Raw genomic sequence first — 16980 nt, forward strand, 5'->3', positions numbered from 1 at the left:
GCCGAGGAAAGACATCCTCAGAACTTAGATCAAACCATTCCCCCACTTAAACCCTTATGTGGGTTCTTACTTCACACAATAGAAATCCAGACCCCTTTCTGACCCCCAGGGCACCCCACTAAGTGGCCCAGTTATGCCCTCCTGCTTTGAGATTCCTTTTCTTCCAGCCCCTTTGGTCTTAGAAATATTCCTTTGCATATCGAGTTCACTCTAACCCCGGGCCCTTTGCACCTCCTGGACTCTAGTCCATCCTAGGACTAACTCTTACAAAGCACTCTGTGCTCCATCAATCTGTTTATTTCCTTCCTAGTATTCGTCACCCTGGCAAAGTATATTTTTTTAATGTCTTTATTTCCGACAACAACACATCTTCCCTGAGGGCAGGAATTGTATTTTGTCCACCACGGAAGCCTCAAGATCTTGAGCTGTGCTGGGCACCACCTCCAAGCTAAATAGGTACTTATTGAATAAATAAATAAACTGGCTTGTGAATTTGTCTTTATCCTTGTCCATTTCTTGGAACTCTGGAAATCAAAAGCTGTGTTGCCAAAGACCACCCAGCTCCTTTTACTGGTTGCAGACTCCCTGGTTTTGATTCCATTTTTCTGGCCTTCCGTCTCATGTCCTTACTGTGGGCCTGCCACCCCTGTGAGCTGACAGGATGACAACCACCAGCCTGTTTGACCTCGTCCTAAGAACTCCCAACCCCGGTAAGGCAGTCCCACCGCAGACCCCGCAAAGATCCTGCCCAACTCTTAGAGCCCACGGTGGGGCTCCCAGAAAAATTCTTCCCTCTCCCCACGACGGTGCTAGGTCCCACACCAAGACTGCCTGCCTGCATCTATCTTTCTTGCTCTCTCCTTAAGAAGTTTTGCCGAGGCTGGCATCTCTCTGGTGCTATTTGCTTTCTCCTTTGAGTGGGTAAAAACCATAAAATCTGCCACAGACTCTATCACAGTGAATCATTCAGGGCTGTTAACCCAGCTCCCAGTTGCTGACAGAGGAAGCCAGTCAGAATTGGTGCCTGGCCCCAACGGCAGCCACCACCTCCGTTCTGCCTGCCTCCAGAAATGATAGGTGTCTGATGGTGACTCTGTACGCGGGCGCTGCACGACATTTCGGCATTTGCAGTGTACAGAGTCGTATAAAAATAAAGGCTATTGACTGGCTGGCACCCCTTCCCAGAATAATGACTAAGCAAGCATGCTGTTAGCTCCCCGACAGCAGTTCTGTGTACATGATAACACAGAGCAAAGATGAAAACTGCTATTCATCTGAGCCAAACAACAGAAAAATGCAAGCAGAAGATTGTTAGTGCTGGAATAGGACACCAAAACAAATATTTTCTTCCCACCATGGCATTTCAGATCGATGACAAAACACGGTACCCAGGCCTGGTGCCCAGGGAACATGGCTGACTGAAGACAGAAGCAAGCGAAGGGCTCAGGCTCCATCCAGAGACTGACCGACCTTGTGGCGGCAGGTGAGACTGACTCCTCCACGTGTCTGCATGGGCAGAGCAGCAGAGTGGCTAAGAGCTCGCTGCTTGGAAGGAGGCAGGAGCTGAGCTCAAATCCCACGGCTGCATGGAGGCTAGACCTCCAGCAAGCTGTCAAATATGTCTAAGCCTCCGGTTCCAGTTCACAAAATCAGAAGAGTGAGTACTTATGGAGGATGAACTAACCAGCGAGGCACAGTGCTAAACACGTTCCATGAAAAACTCTTATTTGAATCCTCACAACAACTGCAGTGGGGTGGTGTGAAGACCGGTTATAGCTTTGACCCCATGGTAGCACCTGCTTGGCTTGGTTCAGTAAAGAAGCAGAGATGTGGCAAGCGCTTGGGCATTAGGGCTTAACCTCTGGTTTCTCAGGGGTTTGGCAACCTCCCCATGAACAAGCCCAGGAGGATAACACATCCCATGGAGGAAAACCCCAAGATCCTCAGCTGACTAGCCAGGCCTGGATGACCACAGACCTGTGGGTAAGGATGAGCCACGTCCTGCCACGCCATGCCCAGCCCCACCCAGAAGAACCAACTGGCAGAACCCAGCCTACTGGATTGCTCAACTGGGGAGAGCTGAGTAGGAAGCTGTGGTTTAGAGGCGCTGAAGTTTGAGGTAGCTTGTTACACAGTCAGCCCTCCATATTCACAGGTTCCACATCTGTGGCTTCAACCAACTATGGATGAAAAATACTTGAAACAAAATTCCAGAAAATTCCAAAAAGCAAAACTTGAATTTGCTGCACACTGGCAACTACTTACATAGCTTTTATGTTGTACAATTACTTACATAGTATTCACATTGTGCTAGGTATTGTAAGTAACCAGAGATGATTTCAAGTACACCGGAAGGTGTGTGTAGATTATGTGCAAATACAAGGCCATTTTATATAAGGGAGAGGGAGAACGACGGTTTATCAAAAGCCCACGGAGATCCAATTATCCCAGTTTCTAAATGAAGAGGTTAAGTGCCCCATTCCCCACTTGGCCCCCACCGTGACTTGACCAAGGCTCTTGGACACTCTGGGTCTTCTCGTCTGCCTGGGGAGCAGGGATCCATCTTCTGCTCCCCTGGAGCCTACGTCACAGCACCAAAGGCGGCATCTGTCCAGTGTAGACAGAGGGGACACGGCCGCCCCTGTCAAAGCTACCTGTGTCCTCACCTCTCCTCTCCCCAGACCTAGGATTCACCAATCTGCCGAGTCCCCCTCCCATACACACACCACACCATGCACACACACACACACACCAGCCTATGAGTGTCCACACAGCATTACATATGTGCACACACACATTTCCCAAGCCATATGTGCAAACACACATGCCACCACCTCCCCCCACATCTATGCACACACCCACACACCACGGTCATGCTCACATACATACTAACCCTTATGTACACATACACGAAGCATAACCATGCACACGCACACACACCAGTGCATGCACACACACCCAGACACACAGACATGCTACAACCACACACAGCTGTGTGCACACATGCAACCATGCACACCACAGCCATGCACACACACACACCACAGACGTACACATACCTACACAGGTAAACATAGCACAGACGTGCACATACACCCATGTACACACGTAGACACACCCATGTACACATGCGCACAACACTGCCGTAGCTTATAGAAACCCAGAAGGAAGAAAGGGGGGAGGAGGGTGGGCTCCCCCTCTTACAAGCCGAGAGGACTGGGCCGATTTTTTTCAATTTGGGGGGTGCAGAGGGGAGTGGAGAGAAGCTACAGACTCCATTGCCACCCCAGGGCCCATGCACCTGCACCCCAAGGGAACCTGGAAACCCAGAGCTGCACCCCCTGGGCCCTCCCTAGTGAGGGGGCAGAGTGGGCAGCAGGCTTGCAGAAAACTCTGACTCCCGCCCCTCCTCCACGCTCCAGGCTGCCTGAGGATTAAGTGAGATGAGGAATGTGAAAGCACTCGGTAAACTGTAACAGGCGCTATGCAAATGTTAGCAGCTCAGACCTCTAGACCCGCAGCGCGGGGAGCGGCCTGCTGACCCTTCACAGCCCAGGGTCCAGGCTGGCTGGGGTAAGAAGTCACAGAAATCTTGGTCATCTGTCCCGTGGGGATGGTGACACCACCTGAGGTTAAGGGCAGTGGCACTCTGGAATCCCTCCGCTGCCCGAGCCTGGGCTCCGTGTTTATCTCATTTCTCAACAAAGGTCTTCACACAGGGGAGAGTCCCTTTTCTACAGTATCCCTGGCATCCGCTTAGAAGGCAAAAAAAGTCAATCTCCTTCCTTCAAGCTTTTCTTTGGAATACCTCTTTCTCAAAGTTGTGTCCCTTTGAAGCCTGAGGTTCCCTCATCTTTGACCCTCAAAGTATCAGAGAACTTTCTACAGATATGCACAGGAGTCCCCTGGGCTGCTTGTTTCAAATGCAGATTGCTGGGCACCCCTGCAGAAATGGCAGTTCAGTTGGTCCAGAATGGGGCCCAGGCATCTGCATTCTGAGCCAGGATTCCCTCCCTCCACCCTCTGCCTCCAGGCCTTGGTTTGGATGCAGATGGATCATAGAAAAAACAAGAGAGTTCCAGAAAAACATCTAGTTCTGCTTCTTTGGCTATGCTAAAGCCTTTGACTGTGTGGGTCACAACAAACTGGAAATTTCTTCAAGAAATGGGAATACCAGACCGCCTTACCTGCCTCCTGCAAAACCTGTATGCAAGTTAAGAAGCAACAGTTAGAACCAGACATGGAACAACAGACTAATTCAAATTAGGAATGGAGTACCTCAAGGCTGTATACCGCCACTCTGCTTATTTAACTTACATGCAGAGTACATCATGAGAAATGCCAAACTAGATGAAGCACAAGCTGGAATCAAGATTGCTGGGAGAAATATCAATAACCTCAGATGTGCAGATGACACCACCCTTATGGCAGAAAGCAAAGAGGAACTAAAGAGCCTCTGGATAAAGGTGAAAGAGGAGAGTGAAAAAGCTGGCTTAAAACTCAACATTAAAAAAACTAAGATCATGGCATCCAGTCCCATCAGTTCAGTTCAGTTCAGCTCAGTTGCTCAGTCGTGTCCAACTCTTTGCGACCCCATGAATCACAGCACGCCAGGCCTCCCTGTCCATCACCAACTCCCAGAGTCCACCCAAACCCATGTCCATTGAGTCAGTGATACCATCCAACCATCTCATCCTCTGTCATCCCCTTCTCCTCCTGCCCTCAATCTTTCCCAGCATCAGGGTCTTTTCCAATGAGTCAGTTCTTCCCATGAGGTGGCCAAAGTACTGTAGTTTCAGCTTCAACATCAGTCCTTCCAATGAACACCCAGGACTGATCTCCTTTAGGATGGACTGGTTGCATCTCCTTACAGTCCAAGGGACTCTCAAGAGTCTTCTCAAACACCACAGTTCAAAAGCATCAATTCTTCAGTGCTCAGCTTTCTTCACAGTCCAACTCTCACATCCATGCATGACCACTGGAAAAACCATAGCCTTGACTAGACGGACCTTTGTTAACAAAGTAATATCTCTGCTTTTGAATATGCTATCTATGTTGGTCATAACTTTCTTTCCAAAGAGTAAGCGTCTTTTAATTTCATGGCTGCAGTCACCATCTGCAGTGATTTTGGAGCCCAGAAAAATAAAGTCAGCCACTGTTTTCCTGTTTCCCATGAAGTGATGGGACCGGATGCCATGATCTTCGTTTTCTGAATGTTGAGCTTTAAGCCAACTGTTTCACTCTCCTCTTTCACTTTCATCAAGAATCCCATCACTGTATGGCAAATAGATGGGGGAAAAATGGAAACAGTGACAGACTTTATTTTCTTAGGCTCCAAAATCACTGCAAATGGTGACTGTAGCCACAGAATTAAAAGACGCTTGCTCCTTGGAAGAAAAGCTATGACCAACCTAGACAGCATATTAAATAGCAGAGACATTACTTTGCCGACAAAGGTCCATCTAGTCAAAGTTATGGTTTTTCCAGTAGTCATGTATGAATGGGAGAGTTGGACTATAAAGAAAGCTAAGAGCCGAAGAATTGATGTTTTTGAACTGTGGTGTTGGAGAAGACTCTTGAGAGTCCCTTGAACTGCAAGGAGATCCAACCAGTCCATCCTAAAGGAAATCAGTCCTGAATATTCATTGGAAGGACTGATGCTGAAGCTGAAACGCCAATACTTTGGCCACCTGATGGGAAGAACTGACTCATTGGAAAAGACCCTGATGCTGGCAAAGATTGAAGGCAGGAGGAGAAGAGGACAACAGAGGATGAAACGGTTGGATGGCATCACTGACTCAATGGACATGAGTTTGAGCAAGCTCCGGGAGTTGGTGATGGACAGGGAGGCTTGGCGTGCTGCAGTCCATGGGGCTGCAAAGAATCGGACATGACTGAGCGTCTGAACAACAGCAACAATGCAATAGGACTCGCAGACAGATATGAATTTCCCTCCAGACACTTCAGCTCCCCCATCTCCACCCTCCCCTATCCCTCAGGGCAGGTGTGACAGTCTTAGAAAGCAGATGGGCTGGTACAAGGGAGACCTCCCACTCTGCCCTCAACCTGACCCACCATGCCCTGGAGGTGAAAGAAGGGAGAAGAGAGGAAGAGACTAGCAGGCAGAAGTTGAGCCTTGGACTGGAAGGGTTAGGGTGTGTGGTGGGGTGGGGAGTGAAGGATTCAGTGAGCTGGGGAATGAGACAAGAAATACTGGGGAATAAATACAGCAATAAAGGAGCTTCGGCTGGGAGCTACAGAGTGATTCTTATTGTTCAAATTATCTTTAAAACTTTTCATTTGAATCTGTTTAATAAGAGGAGGCTTACCCTAAGGAAGAGGTATTTTTTTAATGTGACTTGGGAGCTGAATTGGAAAGAACGTTGCAACAAAGATATTAAAAAGGGGATTAAACCAAACCACTGGTGGCCCATCTCTGCAGGCTCCCAGAACCTGCGACACGGCTCCTGAAACCATAAAATTAAATTAAAAAGGGGGACACGGGACGTGGGATGTTAATCATGATTCGTCTTGGCCTTCACCGCTCATGGCTCCCAGTACTAAGCAGACATGCAAGGGCTATTCCGAAGGGCCCCTGGTGCCAGGAAACAGCTCTGGCCTTGAAGCTTCACCAGGTTCCTATCCCTGTTCTGCTCCCTGCGAGCTGGATGACTCTGGGCAAGTTGCCTAACTTCTCTGAGCCCTGGCTTCCTCACCTGTAAAACGGGAATAATATTAACCATTGATGGAGAAGGGTTGCTAAGACAATGAGATAAACAGAAAATGGAAACAACAGAGCTTGGCACTTATCAGTTGCTCATGAAAACGTCAGTTCCCTTCTTAGGCTTAAGGCAGAAGGAAGAAAAGAGCTTGCAATGTCTTGGCTTCCTGACATCCTGTCCCCACATCACTCAAAGCTTCCTCTGAGGACTGTGACCTCTCACTTGGCCCCTGGCCACCTCTGGGCCTCATTCTCCTTGCAGTGGCATTTTTATGGCTCATCCGTCATTCACTTACTCATTCATTCATACACACTGCATTGCCACCGAGTGCCAGGAACTCGGCTGGGCACTGGGGAGACAATGATGAGTAAGACATAGCCCTTGCCCTTAAGGAGCCATGGTCAAGTGGGGGAAGGGAGGCTGTTGCCACTGGCAGAGTACAGTACTTGCCAGAGGACCACCTCATCAGAAACCCTGCTCCGGAATGAGGCGGACACTTCTCACTGCGGCCCTGTGTCCTCCCCTCTGGCCAACAGTCAACCCAAGAGCTGGTTCTAAACTGACTCTTCCGTCCCATCACCCTCATCTAACGACCTCTGCCATTCGGTCCTCAGAGTTAAGGCAGCACTTGTCTGTCCTGCTTTCTCCTATTAGATGATATGAGTTACAGAAACCAACTGTTGGCTTCACCTGCCTAGAGTCTCAGACTGACATGCTGGCCTCCACTGAGCCCTTTCCCTTGGCTTAGGTTCTCTGGTATATAAGTCTCCTCCTCCCACACTATTGTTGATTACTTAACCCCTGTCATTTTATCCTTGATACTCATGATAACAGAGTGACAACGAAGATGGTGAATTTGGAATCACTATTTTCTGCCAAGTGCTGTGCAAACTTTGCATACATTCTTTCATTAACCTCCAAAACAGTCCTTTAGTGTGGTCACTATGACTTTTTCTATCTTTCGGATGAGGAAAATGGGGCACAGAAATTTTGAGCAACTTGACAACAGCTGGGAAGTATACTGGGATTCTAAATCCACCTGTCTCCTTATTTCATGGTTATCTGAGCCACGTTTAAACTCTTAGGAAAGAGAAGGGATATAATTGCTTACTTAAATTTTTTAAAAAGGAACAAAGAAGAGGGAGAAAGGAAAAATGTTAAATGGGGTCAGCAGTGAGAATTTTAAAGGATGATACACTAATTCCAGGTCTTTAAGGATGGGTAAGATTTCAGTAGACAGAAATAGGGAAGAAAGGCATTCCTGGTAGAGGAATAATTTGAGTGACAGCAAGGGAGTTATGTTCCTGCTCATGGCACATCTTGGTTTACAGGGAATTTGGAGAAGAGCATTCAGGGCTACACCTAAAGAAGTAGGCAGGGCCAACTACAAAGACTCTTCAAGACCCGGTCAGGCAGTTCAGAAGACAAGGAGGAATACATGGGGATGCCTGAGTAGTGCTGTTGATGTGTTTCAGGAAGATGAAGTTGGCAAAGGGTGAAGGACATCCAAGAGGGAGAGGAACCAGGAGCAGTAAGACAAGATGGTCTGAAAATGGGGGAAGAGAGGCCTGCAGGGAGGCAAGGAATCAAAAACTGTCACGAAGGGGACCAACAGGTGCATAAGGAGGTTGGAGGAGGGAAGGGCTGAGGCCCTTGAACCTCTGTCTGCAGCACCAATGTGCACTAATTCACCTGACAACCAGGCTGGAGGATGCATCGATGTCAGTGGGATGGGGATCACAGCAGTGGCTGAGACCCAGCCCTGGGAAGCTTAAGGAAGGGGACCGTCAAGTGTCCATGAGAAAAGGATTCCAATTTGGGGAGCGGGGGTTCTCTCACCTTCCAAAATGTCAAGGGATTTGAGGATGTGTTTCAAGCCAAATGGTGTATGACAGCTTCCCTCAGATTTTCAAAGAGGAGTCTGACCTCTTCAAGTGAAGAGAATGCTACCCAGGATCAGAACTGCCTCTAGGGCAACAGTCTGAGTTCTCATGTGCAAGTCTTGTCCTCATCACTCCCATCACTAGTTTTCAAGCTTTTTTTTTTTTTTTTTAAGAAAATTTATAAATAAAAGTGGGGATATATTCCAAACAACTGTTACAGAAAAGTAAGATTCATCCCATTTTTTCCTGAGCTGGGTCTTGAGAAGAAAGTGTCCAAAAAGAGTCCTGTAAGTGCAAGGAAAAATGGGGAGCTCTCTGGGGATAATGGGAAATTGTGTGGGAATGGGAGCGGAAAGGTGGCTGTCTTACTGTTTAAATAACAGTAGCAACAAGGAACGGGGCTTCCCGATGGTTCAGCGGTAAAGAATCTGTCTGCAATGCAGGAGATGCAGGAGACGTGGGTTCGATCTCTGAGTTGAGAAGATTCCCCAGGATGAGGAAATGGCAAGCCTCTCCAGTATTCTTGCTGGGAAAATCCCACGAACAGAGGAGCCTGGCAGGCTGCAGTCCATAGGGAGGCAAAGAGTAGGACATGACTGAGCGACTGAGCATGCACGCATGCAACAAAGGACTGGTTTGTTGGTTTTTTAGATGCTTAAATGGATTTCCTTTCTTTCTGTAGACTTATCCTCCTATTTGGGTCTGGCTCAGGATGACCTTCCAGCTCATCTCCCCCAGCCTCCTCCAGGAAGCCTTCCCTGAACCCCAAGCCCTGGTCACCCATGGAACTGGCACTTCACCAGGACCTTTACTCTATTATGTTGTGATCTGCCTTTCTCAAGACACTGAAGATCCCTGTAGGAGTTCATAGATTGTCCCTATCTTTTTCGCCATTGTATTCCTTTCACACTTTGTCAGACAAGCAGTAAATGAAGTGAAAGTCGCTCAGTCGTGTCCGACTCTTTGCAACCCCAGGGACTATACAGTCCATGGAATTCTCCAGGCTATTCTCCAGAATACTGGAGTATTCCAGCAGCCTTTCCCTTCTCCAGGGGATCTTCCCAACCCAGGAATCGAACCCAGGTCTCCTGCATTGCAGGTGGATTCTTTCCCAGCTGAGCCACCAGGCAAGCAGTAGCCGCACAACAAATGCCTGTTGAATGCCCTTGCTGCCACAGGAATCTGTGTCCATCCCACCCCCTGGACTGGCAGCTCTCAGAGAGATGGCCTTCTGTCCTCGTCACGTGTGTATCCCAGGGACCCAGCACAGGGCCTGGCACCCAGAAGGCGACTGTGAGTGTGTGTTGAATGACTCCATAAATGAAGGCATGAGCAAATGCCATTTCACAGGCCAGCCAATAGAGTCAACAGCAAACCCCAGACCCCCATCCTGAGGCTGTGCAGTGTTAGTAACAGGGAAACTGAATGAATAGGGAATCCTAGAATATGAGTCAGTAAGTGACTTTCCACAATTCTTTCAGCCCAGATTTAAGACTAATTAAAAGATGACTGAATGAGATTGTGGAGTTAAACTGGCATTAGATGGAACTACAGATTCCTCCCTCACAGCCCACGTCTCTCCACTTCTTCCTCAGTAAATTGTCCAACCAGTGCTCAAGCCAAAAACCTCAATTCAGCCTTGATGTCTCTGTGCGCCCCAAGCCGTCAGCAGGCTGCTTTGGCTCCCCTCAAAATATGAGCCAAGTCCCCCTCTCTGTCCGTCGTCACTGCCCTCACTCTGGCCCAGCACCATCACCACTGTGCTCCCTGGGCTCCTGTAGCATCTTTCCAGAGGCCTCCCAGCTTGCTCTCTCACCTGCCCCATTTCCACACAGCAGCTAGAGGCATCCTTAAAAACTAGTCGTGCAATCGTGTTACACCCACCTCCTAAAATCCTCCAAAGGAGCCCCGTAACCCACATCATGGAGAATCAACTCTGAACTCCCCACTAGGTCCTCCAGGCCTCTGAGACCTTGCCTGCCTGTCTCTGATATCACCTTGGGCCACACTGCATCACTCACCACACCCCAGCCCTGTTGTCCCTCCCCAAGCCCACCTACACCACAGAGTCTGTGGTTTCTTTCCTTTCTACCTGGACATCCTTCCTTAGATTTTCACTCGACTGGCTCCTTCTTGGCATACAGGTCTTGGCTCAAAGGACTGCCTCTCCTCAGAGTTCTTCCCTGACAACTCCATTTAAAGGAGGGCCCCTTAGTACTTTGTCAGTTTTATTTCCATAAGCTCACTCCTCCCTAGCTGAAATTATTGGTTTAATTTTAATGTGCTTACGATCGGTTTCTTCCAACTAGAACACCAGTCTTTCTTCCATCCTAAAGTTATATTCTTTTATTTACTTACTTTGTGTTTCTCTCCCCTACTTGAATGCAAGCTCTAGGAAAGGAGGACCTTGTCTGGTTTACAGCTCTATTTCACTAGCTCTCAGCACAGTGCCAGGCACACAGTAGATGGCTTAATAAATATGTGTTGAATGAATAATTGAATGAATGAACTCGAAGTGTGTTCATAGGCTGAAGTCAGCTTGGGGAGAAAAGTGAATGTGGTGTTAATTGCCGTGAACAGGAATATAGAATACAGAGGAGGAGAAGCCAGTCTGCTCAGATTGGGTCATACCTAGGTTGTTGTGCTTGGTTCTGGTTGCTGCACTGCCCTAAGAACCCGCAGTGTGGGCAGGAAACGGACCAAACATGAAGGGAAGCTCAGAAAAACAAAGACACTCAGCTTACAAAGACACGAAATCCTAGGGAAGATGCTGTTACCATCTTTCAATAACTAAAAGGGCCACTGAGAGGAAGGGGGATAGGTTCGGTTTGGAGCCCTAAGGGCAGAATCCAGGTCAACGGGTTTGATAGAGACAGATTTCAGCACTAAAAGAAAATGATCTTTTGACAGTCAGGCTTCATAGAGAGGGAAGGCTACCTTAGGAAGTAGTGAGCTTCTCATCTAAGAAAGTGTACGAGTGGATAACCATCTAACAAGGATGTCAAGGAAAGGATTCAAGCAACACAAAACGGCCTCCAAGTTCTCTTGCAAACTTGAGATGTCTGGGTTTCCATGATAAATGGGGACAAAATAAAAAAAATTCTGGCTAATAAGAGTTCTAGAACTTACTTGTCTAGCTGCCTTGATAGCAATTAACATTACCAAAACCCAAACTGGGTTTACTAATGAAACCCTAGATAGATTAGCTGAGAGGCTGAGAGGTTATCTTGTGGGCCTGAAGCCATCTGACAAATATTCTGGACAGCTCCCTGGATGTGAACTCTGTTAGCTATGTTTGCTCACCCAGAACGTGAGATTGCCAAATATTTTGACTTTCCAAAAGGATGTCTCAGTTCCTAGGGGGAGTGGGTAAGGTGGTCCTGGGTTGGTTGTCTGAAACTCCACCACTTCCTAACTGTAGGACCTCAGGCCAAGAAATGAAGCCCTCCAAACCAGTTATTTCATCTGTAAAAAGGATTTGATTGAAAAATAGGGGAGGAAGAATTGAAACAAGAATGGACCGAAGTTAATTATTAATGAAGTTGATTGACAGACATTCACTATACCATTCTCTTTTACATGTTTGAACATTTGCATAACAAAAAGTAAAAAGAAGGGGAGTTTAAAAATAGTCCCCAGTTCATGTAATAATTGTAGGGCTCAAAGAAATCACCATCATCATTATAAGGAATTTTTACAAATCCTAGTTATTACCGGGAATGTTTAAATATCCCATTTAATCATCCCAACAACCCCATGAAATGCATAGTAATCATCTCCATTTGGCAGATGAGGAAACTGAAGCTCACATAAATTAAACAAATCCTGCAGCTGGCACAGGGCTGAAAAGAGATCTGAAACCAGAGCTATCTGACTCTACCATCGCAGCTGCCTTTATTTCAAGAATAGCTCATTGTGTTCTACTTGGTTGATGTCTGTACAATTATGATATCATTTATTCATCTAAGGCAATGGTTTCCTAGCTCTTTTCTTACAGCAGAATCTTTTATTTCACTGCAGCCTTTACTTTACTTTTTTTTTTAAGGATTTAAAAAAAATTTTAACTGGAGGCTAATTACTTTACAATATTGTAGTGGTTTTGGCATACATTGACATGACTCAGCCATGGACGTACATGTGTTCCCCATCCTGAACCCCCATCTCATCCCTCTGGGTCATCCCAGTGCACCAGCCCTGAGCACCCTGTCTCATGCATCGAACCTGGACTGGCGACTTTACTTTTGAACTCCAGTAAGCAAAAGCCATAAAAGCTGAACAGTTCTGGCTGAGGTGGGGATTGGGACCCAGAAATCAGGCCACTCAACTTGAAGGTGGCCTCCGAAGTACTCTAGCATTTATCAGCATCATCGAAGGCAACAAAAACAACCCACACCTCCAAGCCCAGAGAACTGCATTTAGGGACAGCCTCACTGGGATAATGCAGCTGATCATTTCCTGTCCCCATCACATTTGATCCTCATTATCAACTCGATGTGGACAGGGCAGGGCATATCACCCTCCATTTGCAGATGAGAAAATCAAGGCCAAGTGGACCGGCCAAAGGTTTGCCAGGTTCACTTTCCAGCCAAGTGCAGACTGGAAGTAGAGTCTGTCTCCCCTAACTCTGTGAGTCCTGGCAGAGAGGGCGCCAGCTACTGGAAACTGCCACTGACCCTTGGTTCACAAAGTGGACAGTCAGCTCTTTGGCCATTGATAGCTGAGCACAGACCCACAGGCCCCCTGCCCAGTCCTTGTCCCAGGGCAGATGACAGTGGATCTCAGTGCCACCGGGGGGCCAGATAGCAGGATTCTGGCTGTAGACAGGCCATTCCCATCCCAGCCGTGTCCTGCTGAGCAGGGGCAGAGAGGCAGCAATAGCCAAAGTGCCTTCTACCCTTATGTGTAGTAAGTGAATGAGCCCCAAAAGGGCCGGGCTTCAGGGAGTGTGAACTGGGAAGCAGTTGCACTTTGCCTTTCCTAGCTCTTGCATAGAAATCCCTGAAACCAGAAACAGTTGATAATTGCCCGAAGGGTTCCCCCACTTCAGAGCATCTCTAAGCCGAGCCAGAGCATGTGTTGGAACAGGCAACACTTAATTATCACTTAGTCTTTAATGACCACTTAATTATTAACACTTAATCCATCTGTAAAATGGGGACACGAATACCTGCCTCATTGGGACTCTGGGAGAATTAATTAATGTCTGCAGCCCACTTTGAAGATGCAAAGCAGTGAACAAGTGCTCGAAGGTGACATTAATAACTCGGTGGATTTATTCGCTTTTCCTAACGAGGTCCTTTCTTCTTCTCTGCTCCTCCCTCTCCTTTCTGATATATCCATCCCCAACAATATCTGCCCAACTTTGCCCTGGTGGAGAAACATTTAGCTCTGTGTTTCCCAGATACAGGATTTCCCATCCAGGAAACGGGCTATTTACAGCCATCTTCCCGCACTTTAATTTTCTATTATGTCCTCTGAATATGTCAATGCCTTCCCAGTAAATATTTTGATGTGCACTCTCGCAGCGGCTTCTGTGGAGGCTGAATGGGACAGCTGCTCCCTGTATTAGGGAATTCCAGATGTGGTTTAAAACCACCAAATTCATCTGTGCCTAGCTTTACAGGGCGGGAGGGGAGAAGCATATTCTAGTTGCCTCTGGGGAAAGCCACAGACATCTAACCTTCTCCCTGGCTAGGGTGGTTTTTCAAGGTCTTTGGATCTACCCTGGTATTGCCTATGCCTTTGCACAAGAAATGTCCTCGAAGTGGGCTGGTACAGCAGCAGAAATACAGTCCTGTTCTGGCCCTTCACCCAGGTAACTTCAGGACCCCAACCATTTTGTTCCTGTAAAGACTGTCAAAGGGCCGTGGTGGGTGGAGGAAAACACACAGCCTTTAGGGTTTAGCCAGGCAGAACAACAGGTCAAAACACTCCCTCCGGGCCCCGAAAGTCAGACCTCATCTCCTCCCTCCTCCCTTGCGTGAAGTAAGGACACACTCACTCTTCTTGGAAGCTGAGCCCGTTGTCTCTCGGAGTGCCAGTCACGGGGGCAGAGAGCTGCTCCTTGGAGGTCCTGGGCTGCAGGGCCTCTGGCAGGCCCTGAACTCTCTTCCAGATTTCATGGCAAGTCTTGTCTAAGCTGTCCTGGGGTGTGTCCTGGTGGATCCAGATGTATCTGGGGAACGGGCCTAGGGCAGAGGGGCCCTTGGCCACCAGGGCTGAGGACGAAGCCAGCCTATTGCCACTGGCCATCCTCTTCCTCTCTTTCCGGAAGCCCCTTTGTCCACCCAGGGCTTGAAGACAGGATGACCATCCACCACCACCCCTCATTCACCAGAAAGGGCAGTGAGGATGGGGAGGAAGGAGGTCAGTTCTGTCTGACCGCTGGTCCAGAAAGGTGACTGTTCAGAGGCCCTTGGTTTGTGTTTGAAAGGTGAATGGAGGACAGCTTTCTTGCGGGGAGGGGGAGCTTATTTTGATCTGTTTTTAGTTGCTCTTTCCTGACTTTTGCCCCCCTCCCCCTCTCCCGTAGAAGAAAATATTTAAAAGTCAACAAAAACCAGTAGCTTAGTAACCGTGGAATCCCCCTGAGCTCAGGAACCAGGCGCCTGGGCGGGCAGAATGACATCTGGGAACAGCTGGAGGGGGAGGGCTGGCTCTCCCCACAGGCCCTGGCCCTCACCCGTTGCCACACGACTCTAGGCTCAGTCCATCAGCACACGCTAAGCCTGGGGGGTGCGGGGGTGAGGGCCTGGCACCGTGCGAGGCACCGGGGGCTGGGAGCCCGCCATCGGGTTCTCCCGGGAGGGTCTTCCCAGGCCCCCCTCCCGGCTGAGCCCCGCTTTGCTCGCCCCACCGTCCCCTCTGGTCTCCCTCTCCCGGCCGCTCAGCGGCCCGCCCGCAGGAACAGTCCCTAAATGCCCAGCGCCCGCCCGCTGTCCCCAGCAGACACCAGCTACGGCCCTCCCGCCTCGCCGGGCTTTGGGGTTGTCGGGGAAAGGTCCCTAAGCCTTAAACGGGCGCTGTCTCCGCGGGGCGGCTGGGCCAAATTGCCTGCCTGTGGCTCCCTGCCTGTGGACCCTTCCAGTCCAGCGCTGGAATTCCTTGGTGGGTTTCAAACGCAACGGCTAGGTGCGCGGGACGCCCAGGCTTCGGTCGGTGCCCCAGGCCCTCCGGTGGGGTAGGGGCGGGGCCCGGAGGACCCCAGGGCGCTTGCCCCCGTTAGAAGTCCAGGGCATCGCGCCTCCGCCTGGCCCGCCGCTTCTCCGCACCCACCTGGGCGCTGCCCCTGAGTCGCTGATTTCACCCCTCATTGCCATTTGATCGGGGGGTGGGGGGGGGTGGGGGGGTGGGGAGGCTTACCATGTGCCTGGCGCTGGGCTTTTTCTGTGTCCTATTCACTCCGAACAACCTCATGAAGTTAGTACCATTATGTCCTCTCCTTCTACATTTGAGGAAACTGAGTCTCTAAGGAGTGTATCCAAGGCCCACCCAGAAGCGGGGAACTGGGATTCAAACCCAGGTACCCCAGGCTACTGAGAAAGACTGGTTCCCCTAGCGCTGGGCTCAGTGGTCCCCGGGGTGTGCGGAGGTGCAGAGAGGAGCTAAGCTGTTTGCGGCTGGGTGGGCCCCTCCCCTCACTGGAGGAGCTTCCTTAAGCAACCGACACTGTTCCTCCTGTGTTTCCCCAATAAAGGATGATCAAGAGCCCTCAAAAAAAGAAAGAGGCATGGGCTTGAATTGAGATGGCAGCCAAAAACGTATAGGGTTGAATCCTGACACTGCTCCTTCCTAGCTGTGTGACCCTAACAACTTTCTCCACTTCTCCCCTTCTTCATTCATTCCCCAGATGTTACTGGAGCCCTCCTCTCTGCTGGTGAGTTGCTGGACACTGGGGAAGGATGAAGATGAAAAAACTGGCACCTTCCTTGCTTTCATGAAGCCTGTATTCTCGTGGAAGGAGACAGATCACCAACTAGCAGAGCAAATAAATAAGTAATAATTATAGATGAAATAAGGGCTCTGATGGGAACTAGCCAACAAAGTGAGGCACTGGGGAGAAGAGGGGTGGCAGCCTCAGATGACAGTCCCGGCAGACCTCTTTGAATAGATAAGGTAACATTGGAGATGAAACAGAAGGATGGAGAAAGGGTCCTTTTTTTGTAAATGGTGTTAAAAAATTATTAGGAAGATCACATTTCCGCTACACTGTAGGTATTTCATAAATATGTGTTGGATGAAGTTATGGGATACTATATGAAGTGCCTGGCATACAGTAGGTGCCCAATACACAGTCTTGCTCTTTACAGAGGGCCTGAGTTCCTGGAAATATTGACTCTAAATTTTGAAATTCAAGCTTGATTCCCTTTTGATTT

General features: G+C 48.9%; 1 protein-coding gene across 1 annotated transcript in view; it reads right to left on the minus strand.

Moving 5' to 3' along the window:
• C6H1orf94 (chromosome 6 C1orf94 homolog) overlaps window positions 1–15706 on the minus strand; it is a 42196-nt gene extending 26490 nt beyond the window's left edge. Inside the window, exon 1 of the mRNA XM_006061285.4 lies at window positions 14607–15706. Within this exon, the coding sequence (XP_006061347.3) occupies window positions 14607–14935 (329 nt within the window). The 5' untranslated portion in view covers window positions 14936–15706. The remainder of the gene's footprint in view (window positions 1–14606) is intronic.
• Window positions 15707–16980: the final 1274 nt, after the last annotated feature.

This window comes from Bubalus bubalis, chromosome 6 (assembly GCF_019923935.1).
Source record: "Bubalus bubalis isolate 160015118507 breed Murrah chromosome 6, NDDB_SH_1, whole genome shotgun sequence".
In the NCBI taxonomy this organism is placed as follows: domain Eukaryota; kingdom Metazoa; phylum Chordata; class Mammalia; order Artiodactyla; family Bovidae; genus Bubalus; species Bubalus bubalis.